This window comes from Dipodomys ordii, unplaced genomic scaffold (genome assembly GCF_000151885.1).
Source record: "Dipodomys ordii isolate 6190 unplaced genomic scaffold, Dord_2.0 Scaffold24, whole genome shotgun sequence".
Taxonomy (NCBI): domain Eukaryota; kingdom Metazoa; phylum Chordata; class Mammalia; order Rodentia; family Heteromyidae; genus Dipodomys; species Dipodomys ordii.
Genome location: NW_012267240.1, coordinates 14,270,597 through 14,290,719, shown reverse-complemented (window position 1 = coordinate 14,290,719; position 20,123 = coordinate 14,270,597). Strand labels below are relative to the sequence as shown.

Below are 20,123 nucleotides of genomic sequence, written 5' to 3'. Positions count from 1 at the left end.
AAGCCCCACGGCCGACAAAAAAAAAAATTAGAAGTATCATACTATTGTCTAAGTTGAATGATGATAATTTGATGTAAAATGTATTTGTTTAGATGAAATTTGTTTATACCAGATTACAAAGGTATTTCACAGACATAATTAGGTTTCATATAAAAATATATCCTTCATAAAGCACAACAATAATCTAATGCTTTACAAAATATAGCAATATAGATTTAATAAAACATTCATATTTTATGAAAATTCCAAATTTCTTACCAAAGAAAGAGTAAAATAATTTAGGTGAATCTTAATCAGGTTTAGCTCAAAACAATTTCAGAATTACTGCCTTGGCAAGTGAAGTAATATCGTGACCTTCATTTCCGTTATTTCAGAATTATTCACATAGGATCTTGATTAGTTTAGCTACAACATGCACGTTGAGACTATTTCCAAGTAGACGGTAACGCTGCTTCATTGTTATCTTCTCAGGAAATTCTAGAAAAGAGAGGCAACAATAATAGTCATTTGTAATTCTAATTCTCAGAGGTACAAGGGATCTTTTTGTAAGAGCACAAATGCCGTCTCATAAATGCTGTCACGTGCCTCACAGCAATGCTTCGGTGAGCAATGAACTACAGACATGTTGATGGTCCTGGGTGACAATTCACTGAAGGAGACTGAAAGATATTGTACCTGTCTTAGTTCACCTAAGTACTCTATGGCTCACAACAATGAAAGTAATTCAAGAAACATTTTTCAAAATGGATACTCTTTGTTAAGAGACACAATAAATCTCTAAAAGTTTCCATGAAGTTTTCTTCATAAATGAGAATTTGGAGACCAAAGTATTAGAATATTGTCCACAAAATGAGAAACTATAAATATCACATCATATTACATAGTATCATCTGTGTGTGCATGTATCCACAGTAAATATGCTATAGAAAGTGGTGGCTACCATTTTTATTTATTCAACCTTTAAAAAAAATTAGCAACTGTGGGGGCTGGGAAGGTGGCTCAGTGGTAGAGCGCTTGCCTTGCATGCATGAGGCCCTGGGTTTGATTCCTCAGCACCCCATAAACAAAAGAAAAAAGGTAGGGGCTGGGAAGGTGGCTCAATGGTAGAGCGCTTGCCTTGTATGCATGAGGCCCTGGGATGGATTCCTCAGCACCACATAAGCAAAAAGAAAAAAAAGCCGGAAGTGGCGCTGTGGCTCAAGTGGTAGAGCGCTAGCCTTGAGCTGAAGAGCTGAGGGACAGCGCCCAGGCCCAGAGTTCAGGCCCCACGACTGACCGGACCAAAAAAAAAAAAATTAGCAACTGTTTTAGGGCAACAGTGATAAAGTAGGAAGAAATAGGAGAGAACTATTTTCTGTTCTCTCACAGAAAATGGAAATTAGACTCCAAAACTCAACTGACTAGTTTTTAGTACAGAGTATTTTAAACACCTTTATTAATTCTAGAACATTTTCATTATCCCAGAAAGAAAACTTGTAGGTGGGTATGGGGGAAAACAACTGGGAGACAGTGAGGGAAGGAGTGATATTGTCCAAAAAGAAATGTTCTCATTAGCCAGGCGCCAGTGGCTCACGCCTGTAATCCTAGCTATTCAGGAAGCTGAGATCTAAGGATCCAGGCTCAAAGCCAACCCAGGCAGGAAAGACTGTGAGATTCTTTTTTTTTTTTTTTTTTGACTGTGAGATTCTTATCTCCAATAAACCACCAGAAAACCAGAAGTGGCCCTGTGGCTCAAGTGGTAGAGCACTAGCCTTTAGCTGAGGGATAGCACCCAGGCCCCACAACCGACTAAAAAAGAAAGAAAGAAAGAAAGAAAGAAAGAAAGAAAGAAAGAAAGAAAGAAAAAAAGAAAGAAGAAAGAAAGAGAAAGAAAGAAAGAGAGAGAAAAAGAAAGAAAGAAAGAAAAAAGGAAGGAAGGAAGGAAGGAAGAAATGTCCTCATTACCTGACTTATGTAACTGTAACCCCTATGTATATCACCTTTATAATAACAGTAATTTTTTTAAAAAGCTGAAAAAAACCCTACAACTGGTAACCATTGAGTCATTCCCCATTTTTCCTCACCCTCCCAACCAATCTACTTTCTGTACTTATGACTTTGTCTATTTGGAACATTTCGTATTAATGGAACCAAATAATATGCTGTTTCATATCTAGCTCCTTACAGTTCACATAATGTTTTCATGGTTTCTTAGTATTGTTGTATGTACTAATACTTACTTTCATACCTGTATAATATTCTCCTTTAAGGATAGAACACATTTTAATTGGGCTGTTTGTACTTTGGACTATGATAAGTAATACTGTTGTGCACATTCCTGTATATGTTTTTGTGTAGAAACCAGCTTTCAATTCTGTTAGATATATATATACCTAGAAGTGATATGTGTGAAATATCTCTATGTTTAATATTTGTGGAACTATTAGAATTTCCATCAAGAGTCTCATAAGTTTTAATTTCTCCAGTTTTGCTGATTCTGTGCTTTTTCATTCCGTCATGTGAGTAGGTATGAAGTAATTTTCATTGTAATTTGACTTACATTTCCTCTAGTAGCTAATGATGTTAAATATCTTATATATGCTTATTGGTTATTTGTCTATCTTCTTCAGAAATATGCACATTAAATTTCTGTGCACATTTTAAAGTTAGGTTATTTTTGGCTTTTATTGTTGCATTATAGCGTTCTTTTAAATACACACACACACACACACACACACACACATATATATATATATATTTTTTTTTTGGTAGGTCATGGGGCTTGAACTCTGGGCCTGGGCACTGTTCCTGAGCTCTTCAGCTAAAGGCTAGCACTATACCTCCTAAGCCACACTGCCACTTCTGGTTTTCTGGTGGTTAATTGGAGATCATAGTCTCATGGACTTTGCTGCCCAGGTTGGCTTTGAGCTGTGATGCTCAGATCTCAGCTTCCTGAGTAGCTAGAATTATAGGCATGAGCCACCAGTGCCTGGCTGTTCTTTTAATATTCTGAATGCAAGTCTCTCTCAGTTGCTTTTCATACTGTGTTTCTACAAACTGACTTTTTCTTATTGGATTTCTCTTCACATTCAGGACACTTTGACATAATAAGTAATTGAAGAAAAAGCAAATTAGTTAATGAAACGAGGGAAATAATGAAAGAGCATTAAAATTTTAGTCTGACGCCCATGGCTCACACTTGTAGTCCTAGCTACTCAGGAGGCTGAGATCTGAGGATCGTGGTTCAAAGCCAGCTGAGGCAGGAAAGTCTGTAAGACTCTTATCTCCAAATAACTACCAGAAAACCAGAAGTGGTGCTATGGCTCAGATAGTAGAGCGCTCGCCTTGAGCTGAAGAGCTGAGGGACAGCGCCCAGGCCTAGAGTTCAAGCCCCACGACCACCAACAACAACAACAAAATAAAATTTCACCTATTTGGAAAAGCCAAAAGGTAGAGCTATGCTAAAGTTGCTTCATAATAATAGTTGCCATAATAATAGTTACTATAAGAGAGCTGTCATTTGTAATCAAGTGTGATTGTAAAGTGTATGTCCTAAAATAAGCATATTATTCATCTCAAAAATTACTTAGTGGAACGGCTGGGAAGGTGGCTCAGTGGTAGAGTGTTTGCCTCACATGCATGAGGCCCTGGGTTTGATTCCTCAGCACCACATAAACAGAAAAGCCAGAAGAGGCGCTATGGCTCAAGTGGTAGAGTGCTAGCCTTGAGCTGAAGAGCTGAGGGACAGTGCCCAGGCCCAGAGTTCAAGCCCCATGACCCCCGCCCAAAATATCTATCTATCTATCTATCTATCTATCTATCTATCTATCCATCTATCTATCTATCCATCTATCTATCTATCATCTATCTAGTTGAAGAGCTGCGAATATGGCTTGGTGATAGAATGCTTACCTAGCATACATGACTGGCCAAAAAAAATATTTTGTTGAAAATAGAGGTACAGGAGCATTTACAAATCAGCTTTTAGACTATCCTAAGGATAATCTTTTATAGTGCTAAGATTGCATTGAAGGGCCAGATGCTAGTGGCTCACACTTGTAATCCTAGCTACTCAAAGGCTGAGATATGAGGATTGTGGTTTGAAGAGAGCCTGGGTTGGAAAGTCCATGAAATTCTTATCTCCAATTAGCCATCAAAAGAACTGGGAAGAGGAGCTGTAGCTCAAGTGGTAGAGGGCTAGTTCTTTGAGCACAAAAGCTCAGGGTCAATACCTGGATCCTGAGATCAAGCCTCAGGTCTAGCACAAAAAAGAAAAAAGAATAAAAAATGAAAGATTACTCCGAAGCTTTGATGAGAAGGAACAGTTTCAGAACAAATAAGATTTTTTAAAATTATGTGCTGTGTATCTAAATATATTTTATATACTGATATTAAAGTTCAAACTGTCTTACGGGAGAAAATTACATTAATTTTCAAGTTTAAAGGAGACTTTTAAAACTTAAAGACAGGGCTGGGAATGTGGCTTATTAGTAGAGTGCTAGCCTAGCATACATGAAGCCCTGGGTTCGATTCCTCAGTACCACATAAAGAGAAAAAGCCAGAGGTGGCTGGGTGGCTCAAGTGATGGAGTGCTAGCTGTGAACAAAAGATGCTCAGGGAAACGAAGGAGGAGGCTACAATGCTTGATAAGAAATGTACTCATTATCTTGCCCATGTAATTGTAACCCCTCTGTACAGTATTTTCACAATAAAAAAAAATTTCCCAACACCAAAAAAAAAAAAAAGATGCTCAGGGACAGTGCACAAGTCCTGAGGTCAAACGCCAGGACTGGCAAGAAAAAAAAAAAGAAAGAAAAAAGAAAGGAAGAAAACTTAAAGACCATAATTCTTGAAAAGAAACATGAATTAACAAAGCCAAAACCGTAGCTTCCTTCCAGTGAATGCAGGTTAGGTCCCTCTCAAGATCAAGGCAGTAGCTTCCATCTAATGAGTGTAAGTTAGGTCTCTCTCAAGGTCAAGATGGTAGCTCCCATCTAGTGAGTGTAGGTTCGGTCCCTTTCTTCCCTTGCTGCCTCACAAGTGAATACTACCGGTCACAAAGAATCAGGACACAATGTACATAGAAACTGATGCATATCTGCTTTGCCAGTGGACAAACAGATCAAACTAAGACTATTTTGGAGTCCAGAGCCTATAACCATGGAAACATACATGAGGTGCTTAGGGGAAGCATCAGGGCAAGTTGTCCACACAACACAGCATATATTTTAGATTCAGCAACTTAAAAGCCTCTTTTCTCATATATGTTATACATATTCAGAGAATATAAAAATGTCTATTTTAACATATCTAAAATGTTTAAAATGATAAATTATCAAGTTATAAAGTATCTATCATTTGAAAATAAAAATAACACAAATATTGCATTGTCTCAGATACCAGGCAGACATCTATAATATAGTATTCACTAAACTCTCCTAGCCCTATGAAATTGGTGCTATGATTTTTCCCATTTTGCAAATGACTAAACTAAGACAGGTTGAAGTGGAATGAGGATTCAAACCTATTCTGACTATATAGCCTCTGTCTGTGCTCCTCATCAAGTTTCAGGATAACCAAAGTGACTGTAGCTCCTGGAATAAACGAGCACTGTAGGAAGACTTCATTTTTTATTGAATAATCACTCTTTTTTTCTCTCTCAAGTGGTAAGTAAAGTATGTCTAACTGTTCAAAAAGGAAGAAATATAGTCACCAAGAAAGCAACTGGAAATTAGAATCGAGTCCAACTCTCAGTTCTTTGTGCTATGATGTTCTCACTCGCTCTGTGACATAAACCAAGACAAGGAACGTCTGTGTTTTTCTTCAATAATACTCCCCAAGATATTTGGGCCTGAATGAGATCACCGAAGGTGGGGGGGGCAGGGAGTAGAAAAGAAAGCTGGCTGCTGTGACTATACGCAGACAGTCATCTACCAAGGGAGTGGTTAGATTATAATGTGTTTGTATCCAGTGTACAAAAGGATTGTGTTCCAAAGCCTCAGTGGTAAATCTACCATTTAGAATGTGAAACCCCATTCCTTTCACCCATTATTTAAGAATGGTACGGTGTTCATATTACAAGAGCATTGAATTTAGTAAAGTTTTCCTTTTCTACATTCAAATTCCCAGTCATGGCCTCAAATGTACATTTCTTCCTCCTGTAGCTCTGAAGGCATGGTATCCCTCCCTCTGCCCATTAGCTGGGCACTGATAATACACCATTCTCAGACTCCTTCACAGAAGAGAGCCAGGGCCAGCAATGGAGTTAGGAAGAGGGGGCCAGGCTACGCCATGCCCTCCAGGACAGTGTGTCTAATCTCTCTTAGTGGTAAAAATTCCTGGATTTCCTGAAGTGCCTGAGGTGGGACTTTGTCTATCTTTGCTTTTGTTTTTGAGGCACCCTGCTGAAGATCCCCTAATCTTTGGTCAATGCTGGTTTCTGTGGTTTTTATTAATCTTTTTCTTTCCTTTGGAAAACTCCTTCTTAGACTGCCTCCCCACCTACTCTTTTCTCCACAAAATTAACCCTTGCAGGAAGAGAAAGGCATACAACTGATAAGGATGGATCTCTGCTGGAGGAGAATAAATAGAAAGAAACCTTCCCTCATTGAGAAAAGAAAAGTCCTCAACTGAACTGCTTTTAAATTTCTTTATTTTAAAAAGCCAATGGAAGCACCATTTCACAAGTGAGGGGTTATTAGGTTCAGAACTTGGAAGCCAGAAAGTAAGTTGGAAAGAGAATGCTATAAAGAAGCCTCTGGGGGATGAAGGGAACTGCTCATCTGTGCCTCCTGCCTGGGGAAACTGACACACACTGGAGTCTCTGCTACTGAGTCAGAAGGGAATGGACTGAGGCATTAGGGAAAGGGAACAGAGAGGAACAACCCCGCCAGCCACGCCCCCCCCCCCAAAAAAAATGGAGCCATCAGGGAAGGATGAGTTTTCTGAACTGACCTATCTGGGCAAGGTCTTATTTATGAAATAAATAAAAAATGATAAAATTTGGGGAGCTTGCTCACGCCTGTAATCCTAGCTACTCAAGAGACTGAGATCTGAGGACTGTGGTTCAAAGCCAGCCTGGGCAGGGAAGTCTGTGAGACTCTTACCTCCAATAAACTACACAGAAAAAACCAGACATGATACTATAGCTCAAGTGATAGAGCACTAGCTTTGAATACAAAGAGGCTTAGGGAAAGTGTACAGGCCCTGACTGACAAAGAAAGAAAAGAAAAAAATTGGGGGAGCTTTAGTAAATGAAAGCTGTGATCTGCATGGATCCCACATACCGAAATCTGGAGGAAATCCAAGGAGATTTGCTATTTCTTTAGGCGTGAAATATCGTAGTTTAAGCATTGCCAATTTTGTTAGCTTTTCTTCTTCTGGCAAATTGGAAAGGGAATTGTAGATATTCTCAATCTGTGAAATCAATCAATCAATCAGTATAACTGGGAATATAGTGAGTGCAACCAGATTTGTTAAGATCAAATTTCCAATAATAACAGCTTACAAATGTTGGAGGTATAGTCTGCTATATCACATGGTAACATGATATATAAGAAAAATGTCTCTACAATAAATTATATAATTGGCTCTATAATGATAACATAGATTTGGGGAAAGAAGAAAAGGCTACAAGTGGAGCCATGGTTCAAGTTGTAGAATGTCAGCAGTGAGCAAGAAAGATGAACGGAGCACATGGCTCTGTGTTCAAGCAACATGGCTATCCAAAAGAGGAAAAAGAAAAAGAGAAACAAAGAAAGGGTTGACACTGAACACTTCAGGATACTTTTCAGTTCATCTGTTATTTTTAATCCTTAAAATTAATCAAAATGCATAATGATAATAAAACATAATACAGTGAAAAGTATGAAAGGAAATCAACAAAGTGAACTTCACAATGCTAACACTAAAAGAAAATTTAAAGGCTGGGAGTTTGGCTTAGTGGAAGAGTGCTTGCCTAGCTTGCATGAAGCCCTGGGTTCAATTCCTCAGTATCACATAAACAGAAAAAGCCAGAAGTGGCACTGTGGCTCAAGTGATAGAGTACTATCCTTGAACAAAAGAAGCTCAGGGACAGTGCCCAGATCCTGAGTTCAAGCCCCACAATGGACAAAAATAAAAGTAAAATAAATAAAGGAAAGTTTATTGTAAATCTATTTTATCCAATTAACATGGTACCTTATAAATGAAGAAAATATACTAAATAAGACTTCTCAAATCTAGGCATTCATTTGCCTATGGTAGAATATTTACTATGAGTAAATTTTACCAAGAATTTGATGAGTACAAAGGAAGATAATATGATCTGACATTGAAATTATTCAAAAATTTTTAGTTCTGTATATCAAGTAATATTAAAACATGACACCAAGAAAAGTTGACAGCAAATGAATAATGTGCTTTGCTAGAACATATATATCTTGCCTATAAATAAGTTTGAAAGTATGGACTACAAAGGACAATTTCAATATTAAGATCGATCTGCAAAATTTTAGAGTGCTAATGACTGTAGGTTAAACCTGAATTTGCTATTTATGGAATAAAAAGAAATGCAAATACAACAATAAAAATTAGAAAAGAAAAATATGGAACATTCGAAATGAAAATTCATACACAGCAACAAACGTTACTTGACATTGAAGAAATGTATATGATCATACATACATACATGAATAGAATATATGCATACACATACATATATACATATATACACATTCCCAGTTGAACATTCTGAATTATTTTTAACATTCTCAAATTAAGTATGAAAGGTAAGATTGCTTAAAAGTTTTAAACATACATGGTACCTGCACATCCTTTGAAGTCTGTAACACAGATCCTGTCCCTTCAATGTAGGTTCCATAACTAGAAAGTTAACATGAATGTTATTCAGTATGCAACCTATTTGGTAATGTTAGATTTCTTACAGATTTCTCGAATGACTTAATACACACACAGTTACACATCCTTCTGCAATATCCTGACTGAAATATGCATTTCAATTGAAAAATGACTAGGTAAAAGACATTCTATTTAATTAACTTCTTGGTAACTAAATGTAGCAGTTTTTGAGTTGCATAAATGCCACTGAATTATGTGTTTTTATAATTTCATATCAAATGTTATGTCTCACACCTATAATTCTAGCTACTCAGGAGACTGAGAGCTAAGGATTGGGCTTTAAAGCCAGCCCAGGCAGGAAAGTCCATGAGACTCTCCAATTAGCCACAAGAAAACTAGAAGTGGCACTGTAGATCAAGTGGTAGAGTGCTCTCCTTCAGCTGAAGAGCTCAGAGACAGCGCCCAGGCTCAGAGTTCAAGCCCCACAATAGACCAAAAGTAAAAAAAGATTCATCATTAGAATATGTATTCTATATTCATATGTTCAATACTAACAAGTCTTCCATATTAAGAGTTAAAAGTAAAACAGACTGCTATTTTACTTACTAATACCTGAACAATCATTTTTTTCTCAGGATCCCAAACCCTGCTAATTCCACAGAAACAGGTCCACTGAGACTTCTTGTGTCCCTCATTTAGCCCTTTTTTTTTTTTTCTCAGTTATGGGGCTTGAACTCAGCCTGAGCCACCGGCGCCCAGCTTAACCCAATGTTTTTATTGCCATTTTCACACAAGAATTAATTATATAAAAAAATTGTTGGGGCTGGGAATGTGGCTCAGTGGTAGAGTGCTTGCCTAGCATGCATGAAGCCCTGGGTTTGATTCCTTAGTACCACATACACAGAAAAAGCCAAAAGTGGTACTGTGACTCAAGTGGTAGAGTGTTAGCCTTGAGCAAAAGAAGCTCAGGGACAGTGCCCAGGCCAAGGTTCAAGCCCCAGGACTAGCAAAAAAAAAAATTGTATAAACTATTTCAAAAATCAAAAGTACAGCATGTTTCTTTTTCCAGTATAATTGCCAACCTGGCCATTCAACATGTAAGTATTATTTTTTTCATAATAGAAGAACTTAAGAATATAAATTTAAAAAGACAACTGAGAAAAAATAAGTTTTTCAAATTATTTTCACATGTATTACACATAGAAATATGTGTGTGAGCAGGGCACTGCTAGCTACTTAGAAGGTTGAGATCTGAGGATCACAGTTTCAAACTTGCTAACACAAGAAAGTCTGCGAGACTCTTATCTCCAATTTACAATCAAAAAGCTTGAAGTGGAGCTCTGGTTCAAATGGCACAATGCTAGCCTAGAGTAAAAGAAGTACAGGCCCTGAATTCAAGCTCCATTCAAGCATCCCTACCCCTTACCTACCACTCCCACCCCCACCTACAAAGAAATATATGTGTGGACATTCACTACAATAGAATATACTTCTCTAATAAAGCTTGCTTTATATCTTGTTCATAATTACAAAAGAATCTCAAGGTTGGTTTTTTTTTATCACAAAATTGATAAGTCTTGTTTTATGACAGTCCTAAACAGAACCTCTTGAACTTAGTAACAGACAACAGCTGAGAGAGATCTTCTAAGGTAAAGTGAAGCAATAAATCCTCACTCCTACAAGTTCAAGGGCAGAGTAGAAAATCAGATGAGTCTGATATGGTTGTATCTGCTGCCCAGAGTCTTGTTACAGATACTAGCTAATAGGTAAAAAGAGAAGGTCTAAATTGTCAAATCATACAACTCCCATCAAATGAGGGCAAATGGCCTTCATAGAGCAGTCTGGGTGTTAAGACAAAACTTTTCCAAAAAGGTCCAGTTTGCCTCTTCATTCTACAAAAAAAAAAAAAAAACTGCAAAAAATGTATTAGACACTCAAGAAAAGGAAGCCCCTAAAAGTTTATCAATAGGTAAGTAGAAAAACAAATTATGACTATGCCATGAAAATAAGGGAGATTTTATGTACTGATGTGTAGCTAAGAAAGGAAACATAATATGTATATTGTGGGCTATCATTTGTTTAAAGCATGGATAAAACTCTACATGCATACTTCAACAGCTCCTCATGAACTAAACATCCAAGTGGTTACATAACAAATCACTACCACAGATTACATGTAGGGAGAGATATTAGATGGACAAGAGACAGATGTAGAAAGAGGCCAGGGGGAGTATAGTTGTGGACATGGGAGGGAAGGGATGGTAGGGGAAAAATAAAGGAGGAGGCAACAATACTTGATAAGAAATGTACTCATTACCTTGCTCATGTAATTGTAACCCCTCTGAACAGTATTATCACAATAAAAAACTTACTTAAAAATAAAAAAAGAAAGAGGCCAGGAGTCTTAACAATCTTAGTACCTTTTGAATTTTGAGCCATGAGAATGTATTACTTATTCAAAACACCAAGTAAAATTTAAATTTAAAAATTATCTGAATGGGCTGCAGATGACTCAATTCATTTCTTTAGGTTATCATTTAATTGCTTCTTATTTAACACATTACTCATGAGAGTGGACATAACTCTCTCAGGCTTAACATGTCGTGAAAGAGGGGTGCTAAAAGTCAGCAATTCACAAGCTAGGGGGGCCATGCCTACACCACGGCACTGAAACTGCCATGAAGGTCACTGAAAAATGCCCTTGTCTTTTATGAACTCTTTTGTGGGTAGTGCACATCATGTTCCGCCAGAGGAATTTTCACTCACGTTCTCTACAGGCAGGCAATTAGGGGGAAAAATCATTCTGGTTTATGAAACATTTATTGCTTTGAGAAGAACTAAAAGAATATCTATTAAAACCTAATTATTTTGTATAAAAGACAGATGGAACAGCTTGAAAACCTACCCCTTGGTGAAGCACGTGGACCTTCTGCAAGAAGGGCTGACAATATCAAATAAAAGGGAGTATCGCAGCAATGACTTGGGTGGTAAACAGTACTGACTCATATCAATGGCATCTTCGAGAAAATCCGCTAGCATTTTCACAGAGAGATCGCTGTTCTGTTGGTATTTTCTCTCAATTTCTTCAGCTGTTTCAAGTTTATAAAGAATGCCATCCTTTCCAGAACAGTGTGTGCTGCTTTCTAAGCAAGCACTGGCTTCAATTTTCTCTTCTTTAATTTTCTTTTCTGCATCTATTGCATATGTTTGTGGATGCCCACATTCCATTTTGGGAAACTCCATCAGTACCTGGCATTAAGCGAAAAGTTTAGAAAGCAATATTAACATTCCAAAGCCTGTATTTGGGATAAGAGTTTGCCATATTCTTTTCATTAAAAAAGAAATATTGGAACATACTCATGATCTAAAAAGAAAACTAGTAATTAAAAAAAGAAAACCACTTTTCATCATGAAAAGTTATTTCTGCTCATGAGGCCCACAGGAAAAACTTCTATAAAACTCATAACCTGTACCAAGTCCTATTATATGAAGGACAAATCATGCATTTTTAATGATTATGCCTTTCTGAATATACTGTCTAGATTGTTTCTGGAACTGAATACTAGGGAAAGGGCGATAAGGTACATACTGCATACAGGTGATTCAAATGACACAACCCATCTTCTATTTGCTATAGTTACCAGTGATTACTGACCATTTCCTTGAACCACTGAAACTTATTAACCACCCCTATTTTCTTTTTTCTTTGTCATCTGTGGGGCTTGAACTCAGGGCCTGGGTGCTACCCCTGAGCTCTTTGGCTCAAGGCTAGTGCTTGACCTCTTTGAACCACAATGCTACTTCCAGTTTTCCAGTGCTTAATTGGAGATGAGTCTTCACAGACTGGACTGGCTTTGAGCCTCGATCCTCAGATCTCAGCCTCCTGAATCACCAGGATTACAGGTGTGAGCCACTGGTGCCCCACTCCACCCTCGTTTTTAACCAAAGTGCATAAAATTGTTCACCTAATTACATTCCTATCTATAGGAAATGAGTATTTAAATTTCAGTTATACTAATTATTACTAGATTTTAATCAATTCGGCTAAACAGTATTGGCTTAAAAAATGCAACCAATGGGGCTGGGAAGGTGGCTCAGTAGTAGAGCACTTGCCTTGCATATATGAGGCCCTGGGTTCGATCCTCAGCACCACATAAGCAAAAAGAAAAAAACCAGAAGTGGCGCTGTGGCTCAAGTGGTAGAGCGCTAGCCTTGAGCTGAAGAGCTGAGGGACAGCGCCCAGGCCCAGAGTTCAGGCCCCACGACCAGACCCCCCTCCCCCCAAAAAATGCAACCATTGTGTTAAAATACTCTTAAGCTGTTTTTAGGAAAGTATATGATTTTTTTATTTTATTAATTTAATTTTATTTTTTTGACCAGTCCTGCAGCTTGAAATCAGGGCCTGAGCACTGTCCCTGAGCTTCTACGGCTCAAGACTAGCACTCTACCACTTGAGCCACAGCACCACTTCTGGCATTTCTGTGTATATGTTACTGAGGAATAAAACCCAGGGCTTCATGAATGCTAGGCAAGTGCTCTATCACTAAGCCACATTCCCAGTCCCAAGTATATAATATTTTAACAAAAATAACCAATAGTTTTAATAATCAAATAATAAATAATTTAAAAATTAAAAAATAACAAAAAGTCAATGGTGAGAAGGGAAATAGCAGTAATGGTAATTTTTTTTTTTACTTGTAACATTCTCTCCTACTAAAAATATGTTTCATGTATGTTGGCTTTGTTTAAAGTAAAAGTGGCATCAGGAGCAGAAAAGGCCTTGAAGATGGATACAGAATGTGGTCTATAATAAGGAATACAGCACACACACAAAGAGGTTCTTGAAAAGGAAATAGCTGACTGACACATATCCGGAACAAATGAACAACAGCAACAACAATAACCACAGTAATAGTACCTGACCAGGGGCTTGAAAAGGTAGTGGCTCTGACTGAAGCTTTGCAATGAGGAAATACCTTAGCCTTGAATTTGGAATGCCAAGCTATAAACAGAACAGAGCAGTTAGTCAGGATACCAAACTAAAGAGATTTCTACAAACTTTAGCACCTAGTCTACATCTAGATATCAGGATTCTGCTGGAGTAGACTACACACTGCTGGTTTTTGGAAGCATTCTTCGTCTTTTTTTTTTTTTTTTGCCATTCCTGGGGCTTGAATTCAGGACTTGGGTACTGTCCCTGAGCTTCTTTTGCTCAAGGCTAGCACTCTATCACTTGAGCCACAGCACTACCTCTGGCTTCTTCTGTTTATTTTCTTTCAAGCTATTGCAAGACCTTTAAAGTTCTTTTCTGTACTTTTGTCTGAATGAAGTTTGAATATGGTAAATCATATGTCTGTAAATAATTTTCATTTTATATTTCCCAAGTAAAATGAGAGGATTTTTACATTTATTCTTGCCAATACAGTAAACATTTTAAAAAATTAAGTTCAAATTCTTGGTTACTTATTATTGCATTAAAAAGGAAGATATAATATTTTAAGAGTTAAAAGTCAATAAATATGAAATATATTTAAAGAAATTAGATATATTTCTAATTTCCACAGTTTATTGTACATCTAATTTTTAAGTAAGTTTTAATTTCTAGGCAAAGAGCTACATGTTATAGCTAAAGAAGATTAGAAACTAAATATAACAATAACAAAAATGGCAACACTTATAAAATTAAAATCTGCCAAAATTTTTTTAGAACAAATTACTTAGATTTCTTAAAAATGAAATGAAAGAAATGTTTATAATTTGTTATGCCACAAAAATATAATTAGAAAATAATATATTCATTTTATTTTCTGTTTTGGATTAAAGCATCACTAAATAACACTTCACTTGAAATCACCGTATATCATATATTTTCAAAGCATGACAACATTTATTTTCTAAAAGAAAAATATAATTTATGAACTTTATATGAATTATATATTTTTCCATCAAAAAAGCTACATGCAGACACTAAATTCTATAGAAAATAAGACTCATGTCTAAATTTCAGGATTTATATAAAATATTATTAGAAACATCTATTTAAATTATAATTTATATAATGGTTTAAAATGTGGTACCTACAGAGGTTGGAGATAATAGAAATTCTTGGTACTGAAAGCCACAATTTTCTATTGTTTGTATCAATAGGTCTCTGAAAAGAGAGAAAAAAAATGAAAATGAGGTTCTTATAGTAAATAAGCAGAAAACTTCACCCACAAGTAAAACCGTTAACTGTACACAAGCTGTTTAGAAAGACAATGCTGCTAAATCAGATCCATCTTTGAGAAATTACATTTTTTGTGTGTAAGACCGAGTACTCAGGCTTGAACTCAGGGCCTTAAACACACAGGGAGTACTACCATTTGAGACACAACTCCTTTTCTGGCTTTTTGCTGGACAACTGTTGACAGGAGATTCAATGATGTCTCTACCGGGGCTGTTCCTGAACCACCAACCCTCACATCCTGGGCCGGCCCTTAACCACTGTGCTCAAATCTTGGGCTGGCCTTGAATTACCATCCTCAGATCTCAGCCTCTTGAGTAACTAGGATTATAGCTGTGAGCCACCTTGGCCAGGCCAAAAATTACATTTTAATAAACATATATACAATTCTGAATTATAAGTAAATGAAGCTACCAGAAGATGTACCTAAATTGTTAACCATTTGATGATGAATTTGCCAAGGGGGTGAGAATCACAGCTTCACAGTAGGAGATTAAATGGAAAACCCTTAGTGAGCAGCAGGAGTTACAGACCTAAGCACTCGCTCAGACTGACATCTTTTCCCTAAACTGCCATCTCACTGAACCCAGATATGGGGCTTTTTCATGGAATGTGGAGGCCCTAATTAATAGGGCAGAAAAATCCTACCGAAACAATCTGTTCTTTTGTTGTTTGCTTGTCCTGAGGCTTGAACTCTGAGCCTAGAAGCTGTCTCTAAACTTTTGTGACAATCGCAAGCATTCTACCACTAACCACACCTACAACTCCAGCTCTAATGTGTGTGGGTGTGGGGGAAGAGGGGAGGTTAATTGGAAGTTAAGAGTCTCACGGACTTTCCTGCTGGGGCTGCCTTCAAACACTGATCATAGGATTGCAGCCTCAGCCACTGGCATCCAGCTCACAATCTGTTCTTAATCAGAACTTTTTTTGCAAGCAAATTGATTATATTTATTACTTTAAAAATTATTTTTATTTTTATTTTACTTTATTGTTATTGTAAAGGTAATATACAGAGGAGTTAGGTTCCTCTCTCCTTCTTTTTTTTGGGGGGGCTCCAGTAGTGGGGCCTGAACTCTGGGTCTGGGCACTGTCCTTCAGCTCTTCAGCTCAAGGCTAGCACTCTACCACTTGAGCCACAGCACCACTTCTGGCTTTTTTCTTTTTTGCTTATGTGGTGCTGGGGAATCGAACCCAGGGCCTCATGCATGCAAGGCAAGCGCTCTACCACTGAGCCAACTTCCCAGCCCTCCTCTCTCCTTCTTTTCTTCCAGTTTTCCCCTCTCGACCTGTATAGTTAATTTTCAACATAGTGTCTAGCAAGTGTCACTGCTGCATTTGTTCACCCTTTGTCCCACCATTTCTGTGTTCCCCCTTACATACAAGACAAAAGGTACAGAAATTAAAAGCAGTGACAAAGAAAAAACAAACTCGAAGCAAAATAACATAAAACCTCTTGTTTCTAAGACAGCAATTCCACTCCCAGGCATTTATCCAATAGACCACAAACAAGGCCACATTAAAACTACTAGCACAATCATGTTCAGTGCAGCATTGTTGACCATAGCCAAAATATAGAATCAACCCAGATGCCCCTCAGCAGATGCGTGGATCAAGAAAATGAAATTCTATACTTCCATCAGAAAAAAATGACATTGCCCCATTTGTAAGGCAATAGAAAGACTTGGAAAAAATTATATTAAGCAAAGTAAGCCAGACCCAAAGAAACATCAGTTGCATGTTTCCCTCATTTGTTGTAACTAAAAAGTGCCTATAAATCTACAGGTAAACACACTGGATGGTAAAACACAAAACAATAGACGTGGACATAATAAATTATACAGGACTCTAGAGATTCACACAGACCAAAGGAGGATATTTTTTTCTTTTCTTTTCTTTTTTTTTTTTACCAGACCTAGGGCTTAAATTCTGGGCCTGGGTGCTGTCCCTCAGCTCTTCAGCTCAAGGTTAACGCTCTACCACTTGAGCCATAGTGCCACTTACCATTTTCTGGTGGTTTACTGGAGATAAGAGTCTCATATGGATTCTCCTGCTTTGAACTGCGATCCACAGATCTCAGCCACCTGAGTAGCTACAATTACAGGCATGAGCCACCAGTGCCCAGCTCCCGAAGCTTCTTTTGCTCAAGGCTAGTACTCTACCATTTAGGACACAGTGCCACTTCCAGCTTTTCCTGTTTATGTGATACTGAGGAATCGAACCCAGGGCTTTATGCATGCTAGGCAAGCACTCTACCACTAAACCATATTCCCAGTCCCCAAAAGAGGGTATTCTTAGGAGACGATCACAAAGGTTCAATAGCTATGGGCATATGATGATATAAAACAATGATTATTGAAATGAACTCCAAGAAATGGAAACAAGGTTTTATGCTAATCAGAACATTTTTACTTCAAAAGAGATAGGCACTAATGTAAGTGACTAAAACTAAGAGCATCCTAGAAATATCATTTTTACAAAAAGGATAATATTTCAAAATGGGAAAGAATAAGTAGAATCAAAGTTTGCAAAGCTGAAAATTGTTAGTCAAAGTCAATACTAATAAATATGTAACCTATTTAAAATATCAGAATATACATGTTCATTTTTGAGATCTTTATTCCTGACACTTCCTACTGACAGATGTTTTCTTACCTTGTAGAAGATACTTCAAACCCTTTAACATTTTCCAGAAGGATATATTTTGGTAATTTCTGTAATCTAAAAAACAAAGCAGTTACAGATATTTCATGATAAAGAAAAAAGAAAATCACTACTTATAAGAATGAGGTAATTTTCTGAACTTTTTATTATAAATGAATATTTTATGATAGAGATCATCCATATTTTACTAATTTTTCTCCATAAACATGGCACATAAACATGGCAAAGTTCACACTTGAAAATGTTAATCTCCATTCAAACTTGTCTCCGAACCTGGGTTTGCAGAGTCAAGCCACTGCATTGCCTACTCAAAGGGATGCTTTTTACAGAGAATATAATGCACCTAGAGTTTGCAGGCGTTTCTAGGCCTTGGGTAACAACATTCCCTGATATTAACACCATTTGCATTGCTATGAGCAGAGGCAATGCAATTTAGCTAGTGTAGATTCATCTCTCACTGTGATGGCAAACCCTGACTAAATCCTGGCACATTCACAGTTACATTAATTAGTCATTGAAAAGGTGATAAAGTAGGAAGGAAGTATATATGAACTCCTAAATACCTATAAAATGACAAGCATCACATTCTTCCAGAGCCATAGTTTTACATACATTTAAGGTAAGTCTTTAAAAAAAAATCTAAGTTTTCACCTTGGAAGGATATCCAGGACATGTAAGAAGCTATTTGTCCGTGGATCACTCATATCACCCTGCAGGCCAATTCTATAGGGATTAAAAAACAAAGAAGTTCATCAATAATTTCATATAAATATACCAGTTTTTTAATCCGAGTTAAAAAAATCAAAACTGGGAATTAAAAATAAAAGTCAGTCTTACACACATAATAAACATGATGAAAATTCATTTTTACAAAGTAATCTGTCCAAAAAACTTACATGAAACAAGAATAAGAAACCAATGGGAAGAAAAATCAATTACTCTCTTAAAATCATTTATTTAGGGAAAATTCACATACATATGTATAATGTGATGATGGCATCTTTTGCTCTACTCAGGTAAGACAGCAAGAGGTGACTGGGTAAGAGAGCAAGGAGGTCATTACCTATGGCATTGGCCATAACCACCACTTAAGCAGATTAAATAATAAGCAATACTGAGGTATTTTTGTCCAATGTAAACAGACACTTAATCTGAAGGCTTGATTCTATATGCAGAGTTACAACTTGGTCAGACTAACTAGGATCAGATCAAGTCATGTAAACAGGTAGTACTTGGGCTAGCAAATAAATCTCCCAAGGAAGGTTCATGACATGACCAAGGTTCAAAGAAGACTTAGATGGGCCTGCATAACAGGAACAGAGGACTAGGGTTTAAAACCTTGGTGCCTGTTAGCCTCCTATCTTAAATAAGTTACTTGACATCACTTATCAATTTCCTCATACTGCAGGGCAGAAAACACCAGTGGATCTGGAGCTTAGCTAGGAGATTAAATGGGACATAAACAGATTCTGAGGAAATTTTTAGCTCTCAATTTTTAGCTGACACGTACAGAATCAGTTGCTGCTGCCATCAGCAGCTAGAGTTGGGCTAATACAGCTGTGATATGTGTGCTGTAACGTATGCTGCCCTACGGTGCTGAGGTATGGAAGTATGCATCTCTACTTATGTCCATAACAGGCCACATTCTTGCACATGCACTGAGCCATCTTTATATGGAATGCTCTCTGCCTTCTCTGATAAACTTCTAATCTGCTTTCAGACAGCTCACACATCACCTAAAAGAATTTCTTCTGGTAGGCAGCAAGCCATTTTTGCCTCTATGCTCTCATGGCACCTTCAATATTCTGACACTATATAATTTATATCAAAATTATTTATCATTTTCTTCTACTAGACTATAAGCCTCACTCCAGGACAGGAACTATAGTACCAGAAGCAATGTATGGAACATAAATACACAGTAAGAGAGCATGAAACTATCACTAGAAGCAGGTATTTGTTACATGTAATCTTCCATTTGAAGTTATGTACATTAAAACATTAACATGGTTAGTTCCTTAACCTTTCTATGTCTCAGTTTCTCACATGTAAAATAACAACAGTAATGTCTGCCCTGCCATATGCTTTTTAAACAAAATGACATATTCTACAAAAGACACTTAGAGGATTACTATTATTAGTATTTAAATAATGAAAATATTTTTAAATGCCTAAGTGAAGATGAATTAGTCAAAAATTTTGTAAAAAGTGATTCCTTGAAACACATAGCTAAGTAACCACAATGTAATTGTTTTAATGAACAATTATAATGCTGCTAAGAAAAATTAGATTAAATGCATGTGTCAATTTATGGAATGTACAATGCACAAATGCACTCCAGGGCTGGGAAGGTGGCTCAGTGGCAGAGCACTTGCCTTGCATGCATGAGGCCCTGGGTTCGATTCCTCAGCACCACATAAGC

At 37.1% G+C, this 20,123-nt stretch overlaps 1 protein-coding gene across 3 annotated transcripts in view; it reads right to left on the bottom strand.

Moving 5' to 3' along the window:
• Positions 1–200: 200 nt before the first annotated feature.
• The window catches only part of Trdmt1 (tRNA aspartic acid methyltransferase 1), a 42,919-nt gene continuing 22,996 nt past the window's right edge, over positions 201–20,123 (bottom strand). For 2 of the 3 annotated variants that reach the window (XM_013014615.1, XM_013014616.1), the window contains 8 exons: positions 18,353–18,424; positions 17,693–17,758; positions 14,899–14,968; positions 13,736–13,819; positions 11,723–12,066; positions 8,784–8,841; positions 7,266–7,395; positions 201–477 (listed from right to left, as the gene is read on the bottom strand). In XM_013014615.1, the coding sequence (XP_012870069.1) occupies positions 377–477; positions 7,266–7,395; positions 8,784–8,841; positions 11,723–12,066; positions 13,736–13,819; positions 14,899–14,968; positions 17,693–17,758; positions 18,353–18,424 (925 nt within the window). In that variant the 3' untranslated portion in view covers positions 201–376. Of the gene's footprint in view, positions 478–7,265; positions 7,396–8,776; positions 8,842–11,722; positions 12,067–13,735; positions 13,820–14,898; positions 14,969–17,692; positions 17,759–18,352; positions 18,425–20,123 lie in introns of those variants that run through there. The other variant, XM_013014617.1, reaches the window with a different exon arrangement.